The sequence below is a fragment of the Neodiprion lecontei genome, chromosome 2 (genome assembly GCF_021901455.1).
Source record: "Neodiprion lecontei isolate iyNeoLeco1 chromosome 2, iyNeoLeco1.1, whole genome shotgun sequence".
In the NCBI taxonomy this organism is placed as follows: Eukaryota; Metazoa; Arthropoda; class Insecta; order Hymenoptera; family Diprionidae; genus Neodiprion; species Neodiprion lecontei.
The window spans coordinates 18454992-18476004 of NC_060261.1; the positions used below are offsets into that span (position 1 = coordinate 18454992).

The following is a 21013-nucleotide window of genomic DNA, read 5'->3' on the forward strand; positions in this document are numbered from 1 at the left end:
ACTATATTGCATTTACAAATTAGGTATAGTATTGAAATGGTGCTACCGCATCACCAGTGAGTCTTTCTCCCGAGCAATTTATCCGTCACGACTAGTCAACGCCTAATTACTCCAATTAGTTTCAATTAACGACCTTTTTGCTGTACGGTTAATGAATTAGACACGTTCATTTTTATGCTTACTTACTTTGGTTTCCACAACCGATTATTACACGAAGTTAACAGCAATCGTCATTCCTGAAACGGAGTAACGGGTCATCATTCTCACACCAGTAGTTCAGTATTCAGGTTCAAGTGAATCTGATTTTATTAAGCGCCACAGAGTTGAAAATTCTCAACCAATGCGTCGAACTTCAAATTATTCACGATCAATAATTGGAATATATCTTTAGGGTTTGTTACTTTTTTCAGTAAAAATTCAATAAAAGGACCGTTATCGGTTATTATGGAAACAGAACATCTAAAACAGTGTTATGATTGATAAATTCGGTTAATATATTTTAGGATCTGGTCCACGATCATTTTTTGGGAAAGAACTATTCGAAACTATGTTTTAGGAATGAATTTATAAAATACAAATATCAAACGAGTACGCACGAATTGTGCGCATTTGCTTTGGCATCCCTAAACTTTATGTTCAATGGTTTTTGAGGTCATTGATTACGAATCTGAACTCGAAGATTGCAAATTCAAAATACCGGGCTCAATATGGTGGACAAACAGAAACAACAAGAAGAAAAATGTTGAAAAAATTTTGTACAATTTTTTGGCGTGTATTAAATTTGTGTTAAAAATTGGCATCGGGATTTTCATGGCAGATTAACAGGAAATGCCTTTTTACGTCGAAAAGTACGAATTTCGATCGTTTGTTTACACGTGCTATTTTTGCGATGATTAAATAAATAAGTTTAATTTTTTTTTTTTAAGACTTGGAAATATTTCAGAGACCACTTGGAACCAAAAAACTCGGCAGTCGTTACCAAAAAATTTGGTTAATAAATAAAATGCTGCTACTGCTGCTGCTGCTGCAAAAAATATGAATTAGAGGATTAAGCTTAACGTGTTTCCTGTAAACATGAAATTTATGCTCATGTGAAAAACATTATTCGCCCAAACAAACTTAGCTTATATGACCCTTTTCCTACGATTGTCATACGAACCGGTGCTTTGTGGGTAAATTTCGCCTATCGGCACGTAGGTAATGGAATCGTTCAGCTGCCAGGAAGTAACCCGAGAATACTTCCCCACCTCTCCGTCAGTTATCATCGTTGTGCTTGCACAAAGGGAAAAATGAGTACGTGTGCGAGACGTTGTATTATTTGACTATGTGCGTAAGCTCGTTCCTTACTTACATACCTACATGCATCTACGTATATGAAGATACTTCTCTTTGGTAGATGCAGAACTAGCACATGGTTTGCGGACGTAGCCATCTTTCCTAATAATCAGACGCAAGGTTCGAAAAAGGAATAAGAATAAAGGCGAAGGAGGATGGGATGGGGAAAAGAAAATAATTCTCTTGGCTCAAGACTTACGTATCACATAACACCCATTATCTTTGTCAGCGATTATAAGTCAGGTTTGTAATCTGGTGGACGCTTTTGTATACGCTAACGACGATAATTACGTCTTAACTTTTTTGTTATAAATGTGAGGATTTTTTTCTTAACCTACTAACTAATCCGTTTCTAAGACTTGACGAAAAATATTGTGCATTTCAGTCTGAATGATGCTCAACTTCACCTCTGCCGCTATGTGAATAGACTGGAAAAAAATTAATTTTGAATCGTACTGTCAGAAACAATTCTCCCCAGAGAAGCATCAAAAATTAATTTTCAAAATGCTCGATCGACGCCAAAATTTAGCTTTAAGCCCAGTGAATGACAGACTTGAAAATATAACGCCACGCATCTGACACCCAAGCAAAAAGAAAAAAAAAGAAAGGATTGTACCGTAACAAGCGGGTCTGGACTGATCGTGAGCCAGTCTTTAAACTTCCCATTTATTACTCGTTTTGAGCCGAAACAAGGACAACAATAAAAATGTTGTAAATCTGACTTTAGATTCGTGATTAGCGACACGAAAAACCTAACGGTACGAATTGATAACTGAAATTTTCGTTTTCCGGGTGATTACAGTTAAATTTAAATTTAAAAAAAAAGTCGAACTTCAATGTTCAAGAACGCTGAGATCCAGGATTTCCTGATTGATTTTTTTTTAATATAATGGCATTCCATACCGAAGTGATAATCTTTCTGAGTATAATAATAAGAGCGTTCATTTTGGTCGTTTGAACTTCGTCATGCATCGGTGTTGAGCCATTTTTCAACTGAATTTCCACCTGTTTTTTTTCTCCCCTCTTCTTTCATGTACCTAACATATACGGGCGATTCCGGCTAATTGATTAAGAATTATCAAGGTTCAACTTGTTCTCAGATATTCATTGCATCACTCTCGATAGCGCTAGATAAAGCTCTGATTCCTTTGAACTATTTAACAACCAAATTATTTCACTTTTACTGATTGAATCGGAGCTCGACAAAAAAAAAATAAACAATTGTCCGAATCAAGAAAGAGTGAATAAATTAGTGAAGGGATGTCGTTCAACGCTCCAAATATAAATTAATAAACATTAAGGGAGTGCTGCTCTGGTCCATTTCGACGATGACGTATAAACACTTACAAATATCTGAGTCCACGTATCTCTAAAACGAAAGAGTGCTCGACAGCCAAATTCCTTACGCAATTCTCTAGAAAAACACCCCAATACATTTTCATTGGATGCAAAAATAAAGGAATGACATGAATTCTATGAATTTATTCCTGTGATTTCGTAGAATCCGTGCCGTTTCTTTATTCCTGCGTCAAATGAAAATGCGTTCGAGTATTCTCCCTCAGAATCGTGTACAGAATGTGGCTGTTGAGCACTTTTTCGCGATTGGGATACGTGAACTTCGAGAGGTGGTGTTGAAGTTTCGAAAGCGCCTGATATCGAATTATTTGGTGGCGAAACTTGGAGTAAAAAATCAAAATTTTATGAAACATCAAAGTTTCGAATGGTCGGAAACCTGAAGGCTCAAAGTTCCGAAATATAAAATTCTGAAAATTCAAGTACGATACTCAGAGCAAAGTAACGAAGAGTAAAATTCCGACAGAGTAAAATTTCGAAAGTTAAAATATACTCACACAGCGGAGTTTACTCAACGAGTGGGTGTAGAAAATCAGAAAAACCGAAAATCAGAATGACCAGCATTCCGAACGTAAAAATAACGAAAATCCAAAACAAGAAAGATCAAAGCGGTAAAATTTCACCACGCCAGAAATTCACTGAACTAAAAATCTTTGATCATTTGGAATTTTGATGTTTCACATTTTTAAATTTTCTCATTTTTACACTTTCGCAACTTCGACCTGTCGAAGTTACGCCCTTTAGGCATTTTGTCCCTTCGGCATTTCGTCTTTTCGGAACTTTGAGCGTCGCGTTTCAGAATATTCGAAGCTTTGATGTTTCGTCAAAGTTTGATTTCTTCACTTTAAGTTTCACCACCAAAAAATTTCGAATTTGTCGCTTTCGGAACTTTCCACATTCGGAACTTCAACGCCGCCCTAATACATCGATTGTATCCGAACCCACTGCAGAGTTCTACCGTTATTGCACAGTCTGTGAAGCCGCTCCTTAACGAATCCAGACTTCGAGCGTGCGAGATGATTTGCAAAAATACTCAATGTTACGCGGTAATTTGGCGTGTCTACACGGCAGAGGAAAGATGACTACGAGTGTGGCTAGTGGCGAGATAATTGATGTTAATCGAGAATTTTCGACAGCTGAAAAGTTACGCCACCGCCGATGACTTCGGGTATCGGATCATGGAGTGGAATAAAAACAAAAGGTTAGAGATAATCGAGGGTTTCCCTGATCTCGGACACGTGGCGAAGGGTTCGTACCCTTCACCCTTCACCGTTCTCTGATCTCTTCCGCACGACGGCTTCCGTCAGGCAGAAAGGAACCGGAGGATGCTGTGCGCTCAGTGATATAAATAGAAATACATGCTGTGTACATATACTTACTTTACCTCTGCGTCATGTGCGGTGCACATAATGGGTTGAATTCGGTTGGTTTTGATATACAGCCACTTACTCACCACCCTCGGGCGTTTTAAACTTCCCGTCACGTGCTCAGCCCCAAGCTCCGTTGCATGGTTTATGGTCGAGTGATCTGGTAGGCGGGTAGGCAGGCTTATCGATACGTGCGTCTGATGGTTGTTGTGTGCTTTCCTTTGTAACACTGGCATGGCAACGAATTCAACGAAGATTCTATTCGGAAATCGAATTTCTGTTTTGGTTTATAAGCCCGGACTAAGGCTATTGAAATTTCATTAGTAGTAACTCGTGACAATGACATCGCCGGTTGAGTAAGTCGGTCCTTTCAACCATTCCAAAGTCCATTCGTGGTCAGGTACAAAGTAGTATCGATAAACCAGCATACTTGTAATTAAGGATGTGCATTAATGAAGGAGCGAGCTGAGTCTGCGGAGTACAATTGTTAAATTAGGGCCACGGTTGAATGTGCCCAAGTGCTCTCGGAAGTATACATTATTATTTTTTTTTTTTCAGTGCAAAAATTCATTTATAGAGTAAATAGATCAACGTTTGGTTTGTGAACATGAAATTACATTATTCAAATTAGATGTTTCAAGAACGTAAGTAAGTACGAAGATGTTTGATCATTTCTTCACGCTCCGGAATTCCCAGTTCCTGAGAATTTTCTTCAACATATTGTTTATATATTCAAGCACGAAAAAAGCTACTGCAGTGGCAATGGGCTGAGGTCTTATTTTAACGGGTCCCTAAACAGAAGAAAGAGGTCAATTTGTTCCATCTCTCCAGATTTCATTAGAATATTATCTTCATCTCGTAATGCTTCATGATGAAATTTTTTACCAATTCACTCGTAGATTTACCTAATCTTTTTTTTCTCAAATTTTAACGTCTGATCTGACAATTGAAAAATTTGGATTGAGGAGGTTTTCGAAATGAAACGTGAAATTCACTTAACTTGGCATGCAGCAGTTTATTATCATCACCATTTCACTGAGGATTTCGAATGATAAGTGTCAAAATAACGCCAATTGTTGGTGAAAGTGAGCGAAGAAAGCCAATTTAATATCTACAATATTGGGCCGCAAATGATGTAAGCAGTTACAATTTCCATGATATTTTCGAGACTATTTGTGCTTGTCTGATGAAATCTTCACCGAAACTCAGCAATGTAACTTCATCTACCGATCACGCCTTTAATTGGATATTTCACAAACCATTCCCTGAATTGTCTGATATAAATAGGACGCGAAAAAGAAATTCTAATTGTAAGTTCAAGGAGTATAAAATTTAACGCTTTCATGCATACATTTTTCCTTACATGCAAAATTTTGCACAGATGGGCTTTTGGGGTCGCTGATTACGAATCTGAACTCGAAATTCGAAAATTTTCAATGGTGAATCCAACATAGCGGGCAGATAAAACAACAAGAAATTTTTTTCGGTGTGTATTAAGTTTGTGTCAAGATTGGCATTAGAATTTTCATGGTAGATTAGCAGAAGACGATTTTTTTTTCTTGGAAAAGTACGAATCTCGACCATTTGTTTACATGTGCTATTTTTGCAATAAATAAATAAATAAGTAAATTTCGTAGGTTTTTTAGACTCAGAACCACGTGAAAAGAAAGAACTTGGCAGTTGTTACCAATAAAATAGTTTTATAAATGAAAAGTTGCAAAGAAAAACGTTAAACGCAAATTAAAGGGTTAAAAGGAATGAATTACTGGTGAGGTATAAGCGTATCACAGAACTTGGCTGTGCTTCGAAATTCTTTGCAAAGTCCACACGCAAACACCGAAGCAGCAGCGATATTGGCTACTTGAATGGAATATCGAATATCATTCATGATTGAATAGAAAGTTTTCGTCTCTTGAGCACCCGATGTAAGAATGTATGTAGATGAATGTTTACATGTTGGAATCTTACGCTTCCGATGGGAAGCCACGCAAGACGGTCAAAGCCGTCTAAATAAATGATATGCGGATGTGCAGTATCATTAGTTACGAGAAAATGCATTGTTGGAGATATAAATTTGAAAAACTGGTGAATTCGAAAAATTAACAACGGAGCCAGGAATCGAACCTGGTATCTAGAGATGCTTGACCGGAGCCTTACTCCACTAGACCACCTAGCCGCCCTGACTCTGTTGTCGTTAATTCCTCTCATCAAATGCAAATATTGATCCTAGCGTAAAAATGATAATGACCAAACTTGTGGGAAATTAAATTTCCAACAACTTTGGATTCTACCATTTTTGCCCTAAGGTTGTAAATTAACGAGTTATTTCAGAAAAACGAAAAAATTGAACTTTAAATCAAGATGGCGGCGAACGCAGTGGCGGGATTTTCCCCAAAATCGAGATTTAGACTTCCAACCACCTCCCCCCCCCCCCCCAAAGTTAAAAAAAAAATATCGCTCCCCCTAATTATTTCCATTTAAGGCTATTTTTATGTCTATCTCGACTGGACTACCATAACCTCACACGCTGTGTGCGGTTGAATTTGAACCAACGTATACAACACGAGCATGTTCGATGATCAGCGGGCGGTTGAACCAGGAGCTGGAGTTTACGCGCCCATAATATCGCATTAATGAGCCCACGCGCATGGTGCGTGTGCATCGGCTATTTTCATCTGTCGTATAAGGATAACACACTTGCACGCGTACGCGTCATGCGTGCATAACCGGTCATCGCGTTCATTCAAACACAGCGCGGAGCACGAAGCGTCTGAATACTGCAATTCTTGCCATTCGCTTGAGGCGATTTCTCCCCTCAGTTGTGTCTTGTACGTTTTTCCCTTGGTAGATATCCTCGATGATGGTAGCTTGATGATTGTGCCTAGTATACCGCTGTTGGATAGCGGTACTGGCAATTATTCACATGGTGCGATTCAACTTTGTGAAAAAGAAAAGATTGCGTTACCAGCTATCGTCTGCGTTACGGTGATCGAGAGCTTGGTAGGGATTTGTTGAAGCTATGGATACTTCCTTCACTTACTTGCCCCCGCTAAATATGGCAATACGCGTTTTATCTTTGTTCAAACAACAGTAGAGCCTCCATTATACGAATTAGTTGGAACCGAGCCTAGTTTGGATAATCAAAAGTTCGGATATCCGAAATGGAGTTTTTATCTTAAGGTGTAATGATGTACAACACAAATTTAAATCGATAAACGGTCCGTATTAAACATCTGAATACGTGTTGAACCTCTTTCAAAAACAGAACGCTTATTTTATTACTTTTGTTTTATCTAGTCGTCTTTTGTCGATTGACGAACGTCTGATCCATATTTTTCAACGGCAACGATGTATATTTTGCACTAAAAATGTAGTTCTTGAGCCGACGTTCGGATAAATCAAGTGATGGTTCGGATAATCGAGATTCTGCTGTAATGCTATTCTCATATTTTTATAAAGGATACAGTATGATACAGACCTAGTGATGCACGTTGTTTAGGTAAAGTACTTGAGGCATAAGCGATTTTCAGCTGTTATAACAATTTGGCACCAAAATTGAGCTGTTTTTATTCGCTTTGATCATGTCATATAAGAAGTAACTGATTGCAAACGTAAGTAATAATACTCATTAAAACATGAATAAGTTACCACCGAGAGGAACGGAATTTCCAAAACTCCAGACAACGAAACTATTTGTTGAATCTACACCGAATTGATTTTTTACACTCAAATTAATTAAATCACGTTCAATTACCTGTAATGGATTTATTTTTGCGAACTGCTACTCTTGAAAGATAGCCGTGGTTATAGCATGATTGGGCAGGAAAGTATAAATCATCGCACCAGGAAAGAATACGTGGGAAAGGAATTGATTATTCTTTTTATCAATTTCTTTTCAATGTATTTAGCAGATACGCATCCACACACCATTTATTCACGACAAACTGAATTAAAAAAAAAAAACAAACAAGTACATGCCTCTCTGTTTCGTGGATGTATCTAAGCGATCCTGAGATGTAATTGAAATGCATAGTTATACAGTATACAGATTGAACGTGGTACGAATAAGATTTTAAAGCAAAAAAAGAAAGTTGTATAAAGTGAAGAGAAGTTGACTTACAACTGATTCCAAGAAATATTGAAAACTTCGAGTTAAACCAAAAATTTGTTACGGGCTCTACGGTGATTAACTATTAACTGTTCAAAATACAAACATAGTTAGTAAAATGCGCACTTGGCTCGTTATAACTCACACCGATGATTATTTCTTGTGACCGTAGATATGAGATGAAAATCGCGACATATATGTGAGGTTTTACAATTTCTGAATGTCCATCATCGGACGTATCTTGATGGAAAGTTCTCATTCATCTCATGTCGGATTAGTAAATTCAGAAAAAAGAAATTATTTCACAAAAATTCCCCAAATGCCGTCAATAAGTAAAATTTTTTTTTTTTCGTTAATTTGTTACTCCGACTTCATTTCCGACTTATAAGGACATAATTTGATGTAAAATTTTCCACTCTACACGATGGTCAAGTCATGTTCATCTGTCGATAGCAGTTTTTGATGAAAACGCGAAGCCCGTCAAATTTTGCTATTTTCTCGAAACATCGACTATGCCGCTCAATAATGACTTCAGATCTGAGTTTCTGAGGGAAACGAAAACCCCTACAGACAAAAATGCAGCCACGTACCGAACATTTTCAATTCAGACCTGTTCTAACTAGACACGAAACTTGAGTTTAACTTTCAATCTTCTTGTCTTCTTACAATATCACTCTTTTCTCTCTAGGTTGAAATGACTGAATATACCAATACTTAAAAAAAATGTATTCGATGCATTTTCATTTAATTATTAATATTTTCACTATCACCGACTGATTCTTCTTCTCTCTACAACTTCATATCCATACTTTGCTTTCCTTTCTTCTGCATCCAATTGTATTTCCTGCTTTCAGTACCTGTAAATAATATTGTTGTTGTATATCTTCGGCCTCTCCGTGCCTTACTCAACATTTAATGAGTAGTAATAAAGGCATCTCTCTTTTGCGCGGGCTCTCTTATCTTCTTTGTATTGAATATCTGTAATTATTCTCACCTCTTCTAAATTTACATAATGTATGCTCTCCCTATCTCTTTCTCTTTTCTAATTTTCTTGTGTTAATTTCAAGACATTCGCGTGTGATTTCTTTCGTAGTTCCTATTTATAGACATCCGTTCACCAGTTAGTCCAGTTCCAAGACCGAGAGTCTGGTACTCGAGGAGTGACGTTTGATGATAGATGCGGCGCCATGCGGTTATTATTTTTAATTTCTTTTCTTTACCTTTTTCTCCTGCTTTCTCCATCGGTATTATCTGTTCCTCGTACTTATATGTTCTACATGCGCTATAGCTGTGTATAGCTAATCAATGCGAAGTTCGCTTCGCATACGTGCGACTGTGTTATTAAATGAATGGCTCTAAACTTGACGATATCAAATTTACATAAAAGGATGTAAGCAGGTCCAATTGATTGAGACTGTTGTCCGTTTTCATCATTTCATAGCGATTATTGTGGCAAGTTGCGAAGAAACGAACCGAAAAAAAAACTGAAATATAGAGAAACAAGTCATATTATAAATAACGGCCTGTACATCTGGTTACGCAAGTCGAAATGCGAGGTGTATGATCAGGTTCAAGGGGCAGCAAAGTACCGTAGAAAAAACGCTAAAATTCATATTTGGAAAGTAAAGCAAAGTATTAGAAAGCGATAGAAAAAAAAAAATATTACATATAGGTGAAATTTATGTAATACTTTTAAATTTGTCGATTGAAAATACGCTTGAATGAAATCGGAAAAAGAAAAACCTGCTATTTCAGAATGAATCTCAAACATTAGATCCTATGATCGCCATTTCACCAATAGTGGTATTATTTTATAAGTACACTTTTTTACGATTCACTTGAAGTTTAATTCAACATAAAGGGATGGCGATGTGCTTAGACGAGTGTTTAAACAAGACGACGATCCCAGTCAACGAACAACAACATCATACAGTAAATGATGGGAACGTCTATTAACTGAAGTTTCAATTCCGATTCAGTGCAATGTCAGTTATCGAAAAGCCGGCAACCTGTTATTGTTTCTGGAATTATTCGGTTTCACACTAACAAACGTGTTACTCTGAACAATTTTACCATACCGTTCGAAATTTGACGAAGCATTCTACAGAATGACACTGGAATTATCCGATTGATCCGAATTGATCAGTGTTGCTAGTTCGCACATCTTAGTTCGATACAAAGATCATCTAATCGAGTGCACGTGCATCAGCAGAGATGAATATTGCATCTGGAGTCTCGCTCCAAGTACTAAAAGTACCAGAACTCAGAACGCGCTGCAGTCATGAGTTACCGTTGGTTCATTTGGCCTCAAGATTCATCCGCGTTACTCCGACCGATCATCAACAGAGAACGGGCTCTTTTTCTGCCTCTTCACCTTTCTCACAGCTGATACAGGCTGTGGCATCAGCGCCGGTTTGCATATGCAGTATTAAACACGCTGCATGCAGACGGTACTCCAGTTTCAATGTTAGGATTCACTGCCATTTCTGTCCAGTCCAGACTCGGCAATTCGATAAATTCTATGGTTTTCATTGGATTTTGCTTCAGATATACATACGTAAATTAATTCTGTGACAGCTAATTTTTCTCTAGCCAGTTGCGTTGGAAATTAATTGTAATTGGAAAATTTCAGCTCGCTGCGCGCTAATTATGGCACAATGACATAAACTGCGAAGACGCACAAGTGTTCATTTGAGGGGTTAGTCTCACATCTCAATGACTTTTTTTTGAAATTTTTTTTTTCTTTCATTGTTATATTCATTTCATAATTTCAAATTTTTTACACACACACACACACACACACACACACACACACACACACACACACACACACACACACACACATGAGAAGCCAGTTATTCACGATGGGAAAGAGTATCTGCCGCAGACAATGAGTGAGCGGCTATCATGAAAACAGAGATAATAACGCAGAAGATGTACACTTGGGGAAAATGAATCTGAGACGGCTCATTTTTTACACTAGACAGTTATGTTGGCAGCAGAGAGAAACCCACAGCGCCATTGTCGGCCGAGCGCGAAATAAACTCTATCAATCAATAAACATAATGTAACCCATGACCGTCGAATCTAACCTTAAAATACGTGTCCATCCAACAAGTCATTATCCCCGCGGTATTCTAAGGTTAGATTTGACGGTCATGGGTTATGTTATGTTTATTGAGATTGAGTTAGTTTCGCGCTCGGCCGACTATGGCGCTGTAGGTGTCTGTGTGTTGCCAACATAACTGTCTAGTGTAAAAAATTAGCCGTCTCAGATTCATTGTCCCCAAGCGTACATATGTACTTGAAACGAGGTTGCAGCCTCGGGTGCAGCTACAAGGAGGACGTTATAATTGCATATTGATTCGATTGAGAAGAAAATTAAGCCCTAAAAGTTGGGCCCCACCGGGTGCACTCAAGTACATTGGGTATACATCATCGTAGTATACATGTACATAAAAATATATATGTATATATGTACGAGTATATTGTAATTATATACGTCATAAACGTCGTCATAATACATCATGCGTGACGGACAAACATTGTAGACACTTGTCTGTTTTAGTGCATTTGCATTCGTAGCCATACGAACCCACACACGTACGCACATATTGTTCCAGCATCGCATCACAGAGTAAAACGTGGACAGTGAGAATCTCGTGAGCCATAAATAGACTCGAAAGGTCATTTTACATTTATGTGAATTACGAGGTCAACCAGAGAAGGTTATATTTTCTCACTCGTGCCTAGCGAGAAGCACTATTTGACTATTACAACACTATCTACGAGTATACTTAATTTCTCTGGCTGTTCTTTCTCTTTTGTTCTTTCCGCTCTCGTGTTAATATTTGTGAAATAAGAAATTGAAGGGAAACAAGCGGAAAGCAAATAAAAGACGTCACTCGTCCAAGCTGAATATACGCTCGGCATGAGGCGATTTTTATTGACACTGCACGTGAGGATTTGAACCCGTTGAACTCTCAGCGCGTTTTTCAATTGGGTATGACAATAATAATTGATTTACATCCAGCCAATAGGGAACGAGTGAGCGATAGCTTAACAGGTCAACATTTGACAATGACGTCATGCTGTTGTGTTTTACTGCCGGTTTAACGTTGAGAAACCATTTGTCGTTACAATCGTAGGCACGTGTGTTGTATGCAGACGTAGTTCTCACTATGTGCATGATGCGGTACGAATATGAAAAGATGGTGGGATTTGGAAAACCTAACCATCGAGTCAAATTACTGGTCCAGTCGAAGATGTTTGGATTTAAAGTATTCGGCCTGGAATGTGTTATTTGTCTTGACTCGGTGCAGTTTAAGTTATGTTTCTGTGAATTTGCGGTTTCCTTAACAAGCTACACTGATAGGTAGTGTATCTTTTGTGAAATACACTGCCCGCCGAAAGTTTGATTTCACCAGTCGAAATTTCTTGCCGCGTTAAAAGTTAAATAGCGGACTCGAAAATGAAGATAACCAAATCAAATAAAATCGTACGAAACTTTGTAAAAGACGAAAATGTAGATTTTGATATCCTATTTAAGTTGACCGTCGAAATACCCCAGGGAACATTTTTTGATAAGCTGTGGGGTATTGGACGGCTAAAAAATAGGCGAAAAATGGCCATGTTCAAAAGTACGTGTCGGGGTTGAAAAAAAAATCGTAGAGAATTTTCTAAGAACGCAAACTGAAGGTAAATTTGCCCTCTTTAAAACCCCACTTGGTAGATTTCATTATCTTTATTTTTAATTCCGATATCCAACTTTTAGTGTGGCAAGAAATTTGGACTGGTGTACCCAAACTTTTGGCCGGAAGTATATCTACGAAACTGTTGATGCTAATTTGAGCAGATTTCCAATGGAAATTGAACAACACTTATGTGTGTTACAGTTCCAGCATTGAAATGTATGATATAAAATTTAGAATATCCGTTAAGTAAATATATTCAATTCTGAAGGAGTCTCGAAGCCTTTGACGACGCGAATTACAATTTTTCGCCACGTACACACGGGGAAATGAATTCTGAGCCAGCTAACTTTTTCGACAAGTCGGTTGTATCGGCAATGCAGAATTAGCGTGCAGCGCCACAGGCTCAATGTTCAAATGGGTTATGTTACGTTATGTTTACAAAGATTGAGCTTGTTTCTGTGGTGCTGCGCGCTAATTCTGTATTGCCAACGCGACTAACGTGTTAAAAAAGTTGGCCGTCTCAGAATTCATTACCCCGTGTATACCTACAGATACTCTCGATTTGTACCGTTCGAGATTTGGGTCGATCAGTAGCCAGTAGACGTCGGTGGATTTCAATATGAATTTCATCCAGCTGTCTTGAATAGTTTTGGAGATATCTTGAAAAGAATCAATAATTTCGTTTAAACGACGCGGACGGATAGTTCAGTTCTTATGCTATGGAATCAACGCGATATTCAATTGCTTGTGAAAAGTAAAGTGAAGATTGATCTGTTTTTGAAAATAGAAACCAATCTTCCACAAATTCAAGTAAATCGACCAATCGTCGACTTCGGTCGATCAGTTACTTCGTCTAATCTCATTTTTCCTCATCTTTTCCAGCCAAAATGTGTCAAGGCTCGAGCCCTCTACGACAACATTGCAGAGGCACCTGACGAATTGGCTTTTCGGAAGGGTGACGTCTTGACAGTTCTCGAACAGAATACTTCTGGCTTGGAGGGATGGTGGCTCTGCGCACTCAGGGGAAGACAGGTACGACCTAAAAATTTACCAGCTAGCAAATCCTCCTTGATAGTGGAATTAGTTTTACGAAAATGTGACTAATCAAAACATAATTTCTATTGAAAATTTTCATCAAATTCACATGTACCTACAACTCCTAAACTTGTCATATTGCGTGATAAGGCGTGACGAAAGATGTGTTTTTGACGAAAATGTCCGCAAATTGGTTTTCAAAACTGGACTTTATACTCTAAACCTTACATAAACCGCTGAGTGATCGAAATCCATTGAAAAAGTATGTTACATCAAGAGCTTGAAACTGAATAGACAACACTTTTTTTCAATTTTTGTATGCCTAAAGTCTGAACGAATTTCTATTTGTCATTTTTCAAATGCTTGGTTCCATAGCATGTCATCTAAGTGTAGTCAGCAATTTTTTTTTTGTCAGAAAACGTCTGATACGGAAAAATGAGTTTAATTTTTTGCAATCAATTTTCTTTGGTGCTACATAGTGATGCTAATTGAAAATAATTTTTTTCCTGATGTATCTTTTCACGTGTTTTTAACAGTCTCGGATTAGCACATCTACTCAGAGATAATCGATAGCAAAATGAAGCCTTCTGAATAACGACGTATCAAAACAAGATAATCTGGTGCAAGCTTTTGGAACATCTATCGGAATAATAACAATTATTGATCTTAACAAAAATTTCAAGAATTTTGATACACTGAAAATTGATTAATATTACAGAAAAAAAAACGTTATACGAATATTTCGATATCCAGAAAAAGAGACTAGTAGGTTAATCGAATGAATTGGAATTCATTTTTTCATATTAATACTTCTAGGATTTATACTCTGAAAATTACGATCGATAGTGATATTTCATATCGCAATGTACGAAAATACGTTTTATTCCCGTGTTCATGACGGAGATATTGAAAAACTGACACGCAAATGCGTGTTTCGTATACTCCTACGAGATTTCTTTCTTGGACTGCTTTGAGACATAGATGTCGCAACGTAAGAAAAAACGCCTTAAAAGAATGTTTCTTCTACGCGCAGGTTTACCGTCAAATGGATCTGCATTCAGAATAGACGAAGTAGATTGTATGGTGCGTCATTTGGTTTTGCCAAAAAGACGCCGCACATATCAACAAGAGACGTGTAAGAGACGGCGAGTGATATATTTTCTAATGTATTCTCTTGGAAGAAAGTAAATGAATGAAAATGTATTCATTACGAATAATTTTCTAGTACGGTTTTCCAACTTCTATTTTATACGTATTGTGCACCACAGCAATTTTCACGGTGTTTTCACACGCAAGTTTCCAGAAATAGTCTCACTTTCGCAGAAAAGGAATATCGCGTCTTATATTAGATCGAGCTTTGTCGGTTATATTGTCTTAGAAAGTGATCGAATCCGAGAATTAGGCATGAGCATATAATGTAAACGATGAAACATGAAAAATACTTTTTTACCATTTGGTCCACTGTGTTGCGCCAAAGAAAATCGACCGAAACAAAAGAAATCAGTTTTTCTACGTCAGACGTTTCCTAAAAAAAAGTTTGGCGTTTGTACCTCGATGGGAAACTGACATATGAAAAATGATCAAAATTTTTTCCATCGAATTGTAACACACAAACATTAAACAATAATATTCTTCCAACACTTACTTCCGAAGACTGTAGAGCGAGTGTAACGTGCCGTATATCCGAATAGTTCCGTACAATGATGTGACTCGGTTATACTATTTTTTTTCTAGCTGTAAGCTCTGAATGTGATGTCACTTTCCATTAAATTCTGTCATTCGGAGAAAAAGGTGAAAATTAAAATTAAGAAATCACTCTCTTCTTGGTTATTTGAGTTACATCTGTAGACCTAATATTGAGCATGAATTAGGGTTTCGGTATGAGAGAACTTTGAACCAATTTTGAGCAAACTGCCCGACGAATGCCGATCGGATATTTTTACAGGATTATGGCTCTTCGTATGCATATTATACGTTAGTGAATTATAAAAGGCGAGCGATCTCTTGGCGCGTACTATACGTTAGTAGGATCAGAACGAAAATTTCTGTGAAAAAATATTTTTCACAAAAACTAAGATGATTTTTTTACATTTGCTTTTCATTTCTTAACTTCCTTCCGTCTTTCAAGACTAACGATTTTATAGACACACGCTTTACTTATATTTCTGAAAAATAGTCTCACCTCGATTAAAAAAAAAATACGATGTACAATTCGCATGCATGAATCAACATCGATGTAACCAAAACTACTATACTTGCCGCCTCCGAATTTGTATCTTGATTTGGATTAATGGTTATATGATCCATTCTACTAAAAGTGCTGGTATTTTGACAAGGATTGCATCTTAATAGAACTACCTATCACTTGAGTAACCATGCAGTTTCTCTCAAATCCATCCGTGGAGTTCTTTCTAAACATAACCAAAGCTTCTATAAAGTTGAAACAAATAGACATGATGTTGTTGAACTATAGGCGTTAAAAAAAGGAAATATCTGCTTTTGTCAAACTCGCTTTTTGGTCCAATATTCAACCTTTCGTTTAACACCCTTTGATAATATTGTCAAGAGACCCTTGGAAGTTGGTCAACACCTTATGGTGTGGAAATTGATACCAAACTATGTGGAATTCTATACTACCCAACAGTCGTTGGACTCTACGTTAGATTTGAAAAATGCCTACATATAATACCTGTCAGTATTACTCACATGGTGTAATATTTTTTGTTGTTATCAATCGATATCTAGTGTTAACTTTTCATAATTGCATCGTTGCAGCGAGATCGAATTTCTCGTACAATCCTATTTGAAGAATGCCAATCACCGCAACAGTATTCAACCCATACGTCTCTCTTCTCGACATAACACCGATCAATACATTTTTACGTTCCACGGTGGCAATCCACTCTATAGATTGTTGAAATGAGTCACCTTGTGCACATATGGTTTTGCGTAGGTACATACCTAAGTGCGCATATATGTGTGCGTACCTGCGGGGATGCAACACTTATACGTGGATGGCCAGTAAGTGAGGCACATGCATTGTTCATATTGTTGTGTTTGTATACTTATTCATACCAACGATGCGTTCCACGAGCCGGTAGTTAAATGCAACGAACTTGCTTGCATTGGATGTCGATGGTTGCTTACGGGGGATACCCTCACATCTGTCACGTGTTTTCTACACACCCCACGTGCCACTCACGCAGATCAGCTCGACAGAAAACCATATGCTTAAATAACAATGCGGAGAACCGAGTTGGTCATTGAATTATTTTTATTTAACCGACGTGACGTACGCGACGTTTTTTTGTAATATCATATACCGCGGAAAAAGCCAGTTCGTCGACGTACTCGAGAAGCAGTGAAAGTGGAGAATTTCATGCGACTGCGAGCATCGTGACCTTTTTGAGTTGTCTTGTGCGGTTGTAAGTCTCACATCAAATGACACTTGCGAACGTTCCGAACTTCAACTCAAGGGTATGTAGTACTCCTACCTCCATCGACCGAGCAAACTTCTCCTTTTTCTTCTTATATTATAATAAATAAACAAACGAACTGAAAGGGTGTAAATTTTGTCGGTGCATTACGCGTAGCGGAATTCAGAAAAGTTATTCATATCCCGAAAATCGTCAATAAAATGTTTGGAGTTTTGACACGTGTTACTAATCCCACATGTCCCGCATTTCAGGGGCCAAAAACTGCATAGTAAAGTTAAGATACTTTCCGCCGTTTCGGAAAGAATAAGGAGTAAAACGAGCTATCGTGAGATTGTTTTCATGCAATTTTGAGGTCGTTAGTCGAGGAATAGGAGTTACAATAATTTCGCAAATGAAATGTGCTCTCACAATCAGCTGGGATCACGGCCGAGCGTTTCTTGGTTGGCGTGGTCGCCGCAGCACGAAGTGGCGCTTGCGGTCAGTGGAGCCTGCGTTCTTCTCTAGCAACCTCAATATTGCATGAAAACAGTCTCACGACGGCTCATTTTACTCCTCGTTCTTTTCCGAACTTTGCAACGTATCTGAACTATGCACTTTTTGGCCCCTGAAACGCAGGAAATGTGGGAAAGTTAGGACGTGACAAAAAACCACACATTTTCTTGACGATTTTTGGGATATGAGCAACTTTCCTGAATTCCGCTACGAAAGAGCGATGCACCGTAGAAATTTGAACCCTTTCAGTTTATTTGTTTAATTAACGTAGGAAAAAAAAGGGTAAGTTGGCTTCATCGGTAAGGGTAGGAGGCTTACTTCGTACAGGCAAAATGATGACATTGTTATTTTGAAATCGTGAATTATTAGTAACAGAACAACAAATAACTGTAATACACCTTGAAAATAATTGAACAGAAATTGAAACGGTACCGAGAAGATTGCAAATTTACCGCGTGGCCTTTTATTTTTTACGCCTTGAGAAATGTTAGTGGGCTAGTTGAAAGTTAGTTTTCGTATGAGAACAAACAAATTTTTACAACACGCGCAAGGCTGGAACAGTGGTAGTCGCTGGTCAGCCAATTGAATATGACTTCGTGCCGATTGTCGTTTTTTATTGGCTTTTAAATAATTGAGCAGCACGAATTGTTTGCGGCCTGGATGAGGTTTCGGTAACCTGGAAAAGTCCCGTGAGGTCAGAAATTAAAATGACTGGACTAAAATAGTGAACTCGATCTAGAAAGAATTTATAATACAATGTAACAGGAGAGAAATTCAAAGAAATGAGTTTCCTATTTTTTTATTTTTTCCGTCATTTATCCCATTCACATCCTTGATCGTAATTTTCTTGTTGCTTATAATTCTGACAAGAATTTCATTGCCCATCTCTGAAGCTCTTATTGTCAGCTCTAACAAGAAACGTATCACAGGTCGATCCCTCCGATTTGATTTCTTTTTTAATATGTCATAGTTGATAGACAAAATGCGTGTCGCTTAGTTTTCAACCTGCCGTTAAACACGTTAAAGGGATGAAACCACCCTACAAAATAATGCCTGTCAAGGGGCAATTTGTTATTAGAGAAGAGATCAAATCGGATAGATCGACCTGGGATACCTTGTAAACCTCGTCCAATTTATACGTAACAGCAGTTTGAGCACAGCGTATGAACTTCTATAACCTTGCAGTTCTTCGGATGAATTTCTCTAGTACCTATTATAATCGGAGTTTGTGAGCCGGATGCAATGTAGCAGCCGACTCAGTCGATTTGTTCATGTTTGGACAGATGAATTCATCCAACTAAATGTATTCCTAGTCAGTTTGCGGAAGAAATCCTGCCTACACTCAAATAATAAGGTACTAACATACTCACGATCGGTACGCAAGGCAAGTCAGGCATAAGACGTATCGTTGTGCAGGCCATGAATGTGCCGTTCACATTTACCACAAACAATGTGCGTATACTGACAGTAAAATAAAAGAACACTCCCGCGAGCGTTACACAGTTGATAACCACGATGACTAGGTGTGAAATTATATTCACGGAAGTATAAATGATGTATGAACGTGGGTGGCGTATATCCGTAATCCCGGACTCGCCTATCGTGCATCTCATTACACCCACTATACGGAACAACATCGTTGTATTCAGGTTTGTAGTTTCTTCAACATTGTTAACGATCGAAGACAAGTATAATTGTGTTTATCCGTTGCGGAGGGATTATTGCTTTCGTTTACGCAACCAACGTATTTTTGTTTTGATTGTTACACTCGTGTAGTGCAGATTCTCTTGATAGTTCAGTAGTAATAATCCTTCAGATAATTTTGTTCTAACGACAACAGTATTCCTATTCAACAGTTAGGAAATATCAAAATTGTACATTGTTTCTGTACGTTGACGTATATAATATATATATATTTTAAATGACACATTTTTGAACCTGTTTAATTTTTTCCTCAAAGGGCCCCGCAGAATCCTTATGGAAATTGGCTTCTGGTCGATTCATTGGATTTTTAGTATGTTATGTTATGTTATGTTATAGTAGAGGTCCTCCAGATCAAAAGATCTCATGCACACGAGTCCCAAAAGTCAATAGTTTTCGAGATACAGGCTTCAGAAGAAAAGTGACCGGATTTTTTTACATCTATGCATTTCGTGACTTTCATGAATCAGAAAGTCATAAGGAGACTGTAAATCAAACAAATCACTCAAAAAAACTACACGATTGATTCTCAAATATAGGCCGGAAGCTGTGATTGATTCCATCTATAAACTCGCTGGTTTACTGGAAAAAGGTGCAAATTCAGATTTCGCGTGAAGAACGAGACCCTTCGACTCTTGCAATAATCGACTTGCCCTGTTTTTCACGCGTGTTCAGAGCTCTGCAAATCAGCTATGCAGTTTTTGAGTGATATATTTGATTTCAAGTACCCCTTCAAATTTTGTGATTCATAAAAATTACGTATCCATAGATATTAAAAAATTCATACACCCCACTTCCGAAGCCCGTATCTCAGAAACTACTGATTTTTGAGACTCGTGTCCATGAGAAACTTTTTCTCTGGAGGATATGTATTGTAACATAGTAAAAATACAACCAATTTCCATAATGATTCTGCGGGGTCCTTTCTCCGTGTCGCATAGAAAAAGGAATACAATCGATGAGCATTTACTGCAAAAGTAGGTTGTCGCGTTAGATTGACAGTCGCACAAATTTTTCCGCGTTGTCAGATTGTACCTATTTTCTAGCGCGGTGGTATCTGTCATCATCAGTATTATTATCAACAATTGCGATTCGCTTCCGCCCCTGAAGCAGACCTTATCTTTAACTTGTGATCGCCGCTTCTCAAACAAACGATGAGTGGTTTCAGCGGATTAGCTGGAAGCTAGCAAAACTCTGTTTCTCTCTTTGGCATGTGCCGAGGCATAAAAGGGACGATATTTCTCTGTCATAGGGTATTTGTCCGGGAAATAGACTACGACTTCTGGTTGGGCAGTACGAGACTGGTGGGTGCCTCGCGGGCAGCCGGGGTGACCTCAGCATACAAGAAGATGGAATTCAGAGGCACGGAAAACGGCGGAGTTGGCACGTACAGCCCAACAGGGTGAGTTTTATCACACTTAAATGTATTCCTAACCGTGGGCGCACCTTTCATCAAATTTATATCCCTCTTGTCCACTTTTCTCGTTCTTT

General features: G+C 38.0%; 1 protein-coding gene across 2 annotated transcripts in view; it reads left to right on the forward strand.

Moving 5' to 3' along the window:
- The window catches only part of LOC107222872 (breast cancer anti-estrogen resistance protein 1), a 131861-nt gene that overhangs the window by 43249 nt on the left and 67599 nt on the right, over positions 1 to 21013 (forward strand). The window contains exons 2-3 of one of the 2 annotated variants that reach the window (XM_015662397.2): positions 13740 to 13889; positions 20775 to 20924. In XM_015662397.2, coding sequence (XP_015517883.2) covers positions 13740 to 13889; positions 20775 to 20924 — 300 coding nt within the window. The remainder of the gene's footprint in view (positions 1 to 13739; positions 13890 to 20774; positions 20925 to 21013) is intronic. The other variant, XM_046730455.1, reaches the window with a different exon arrangement.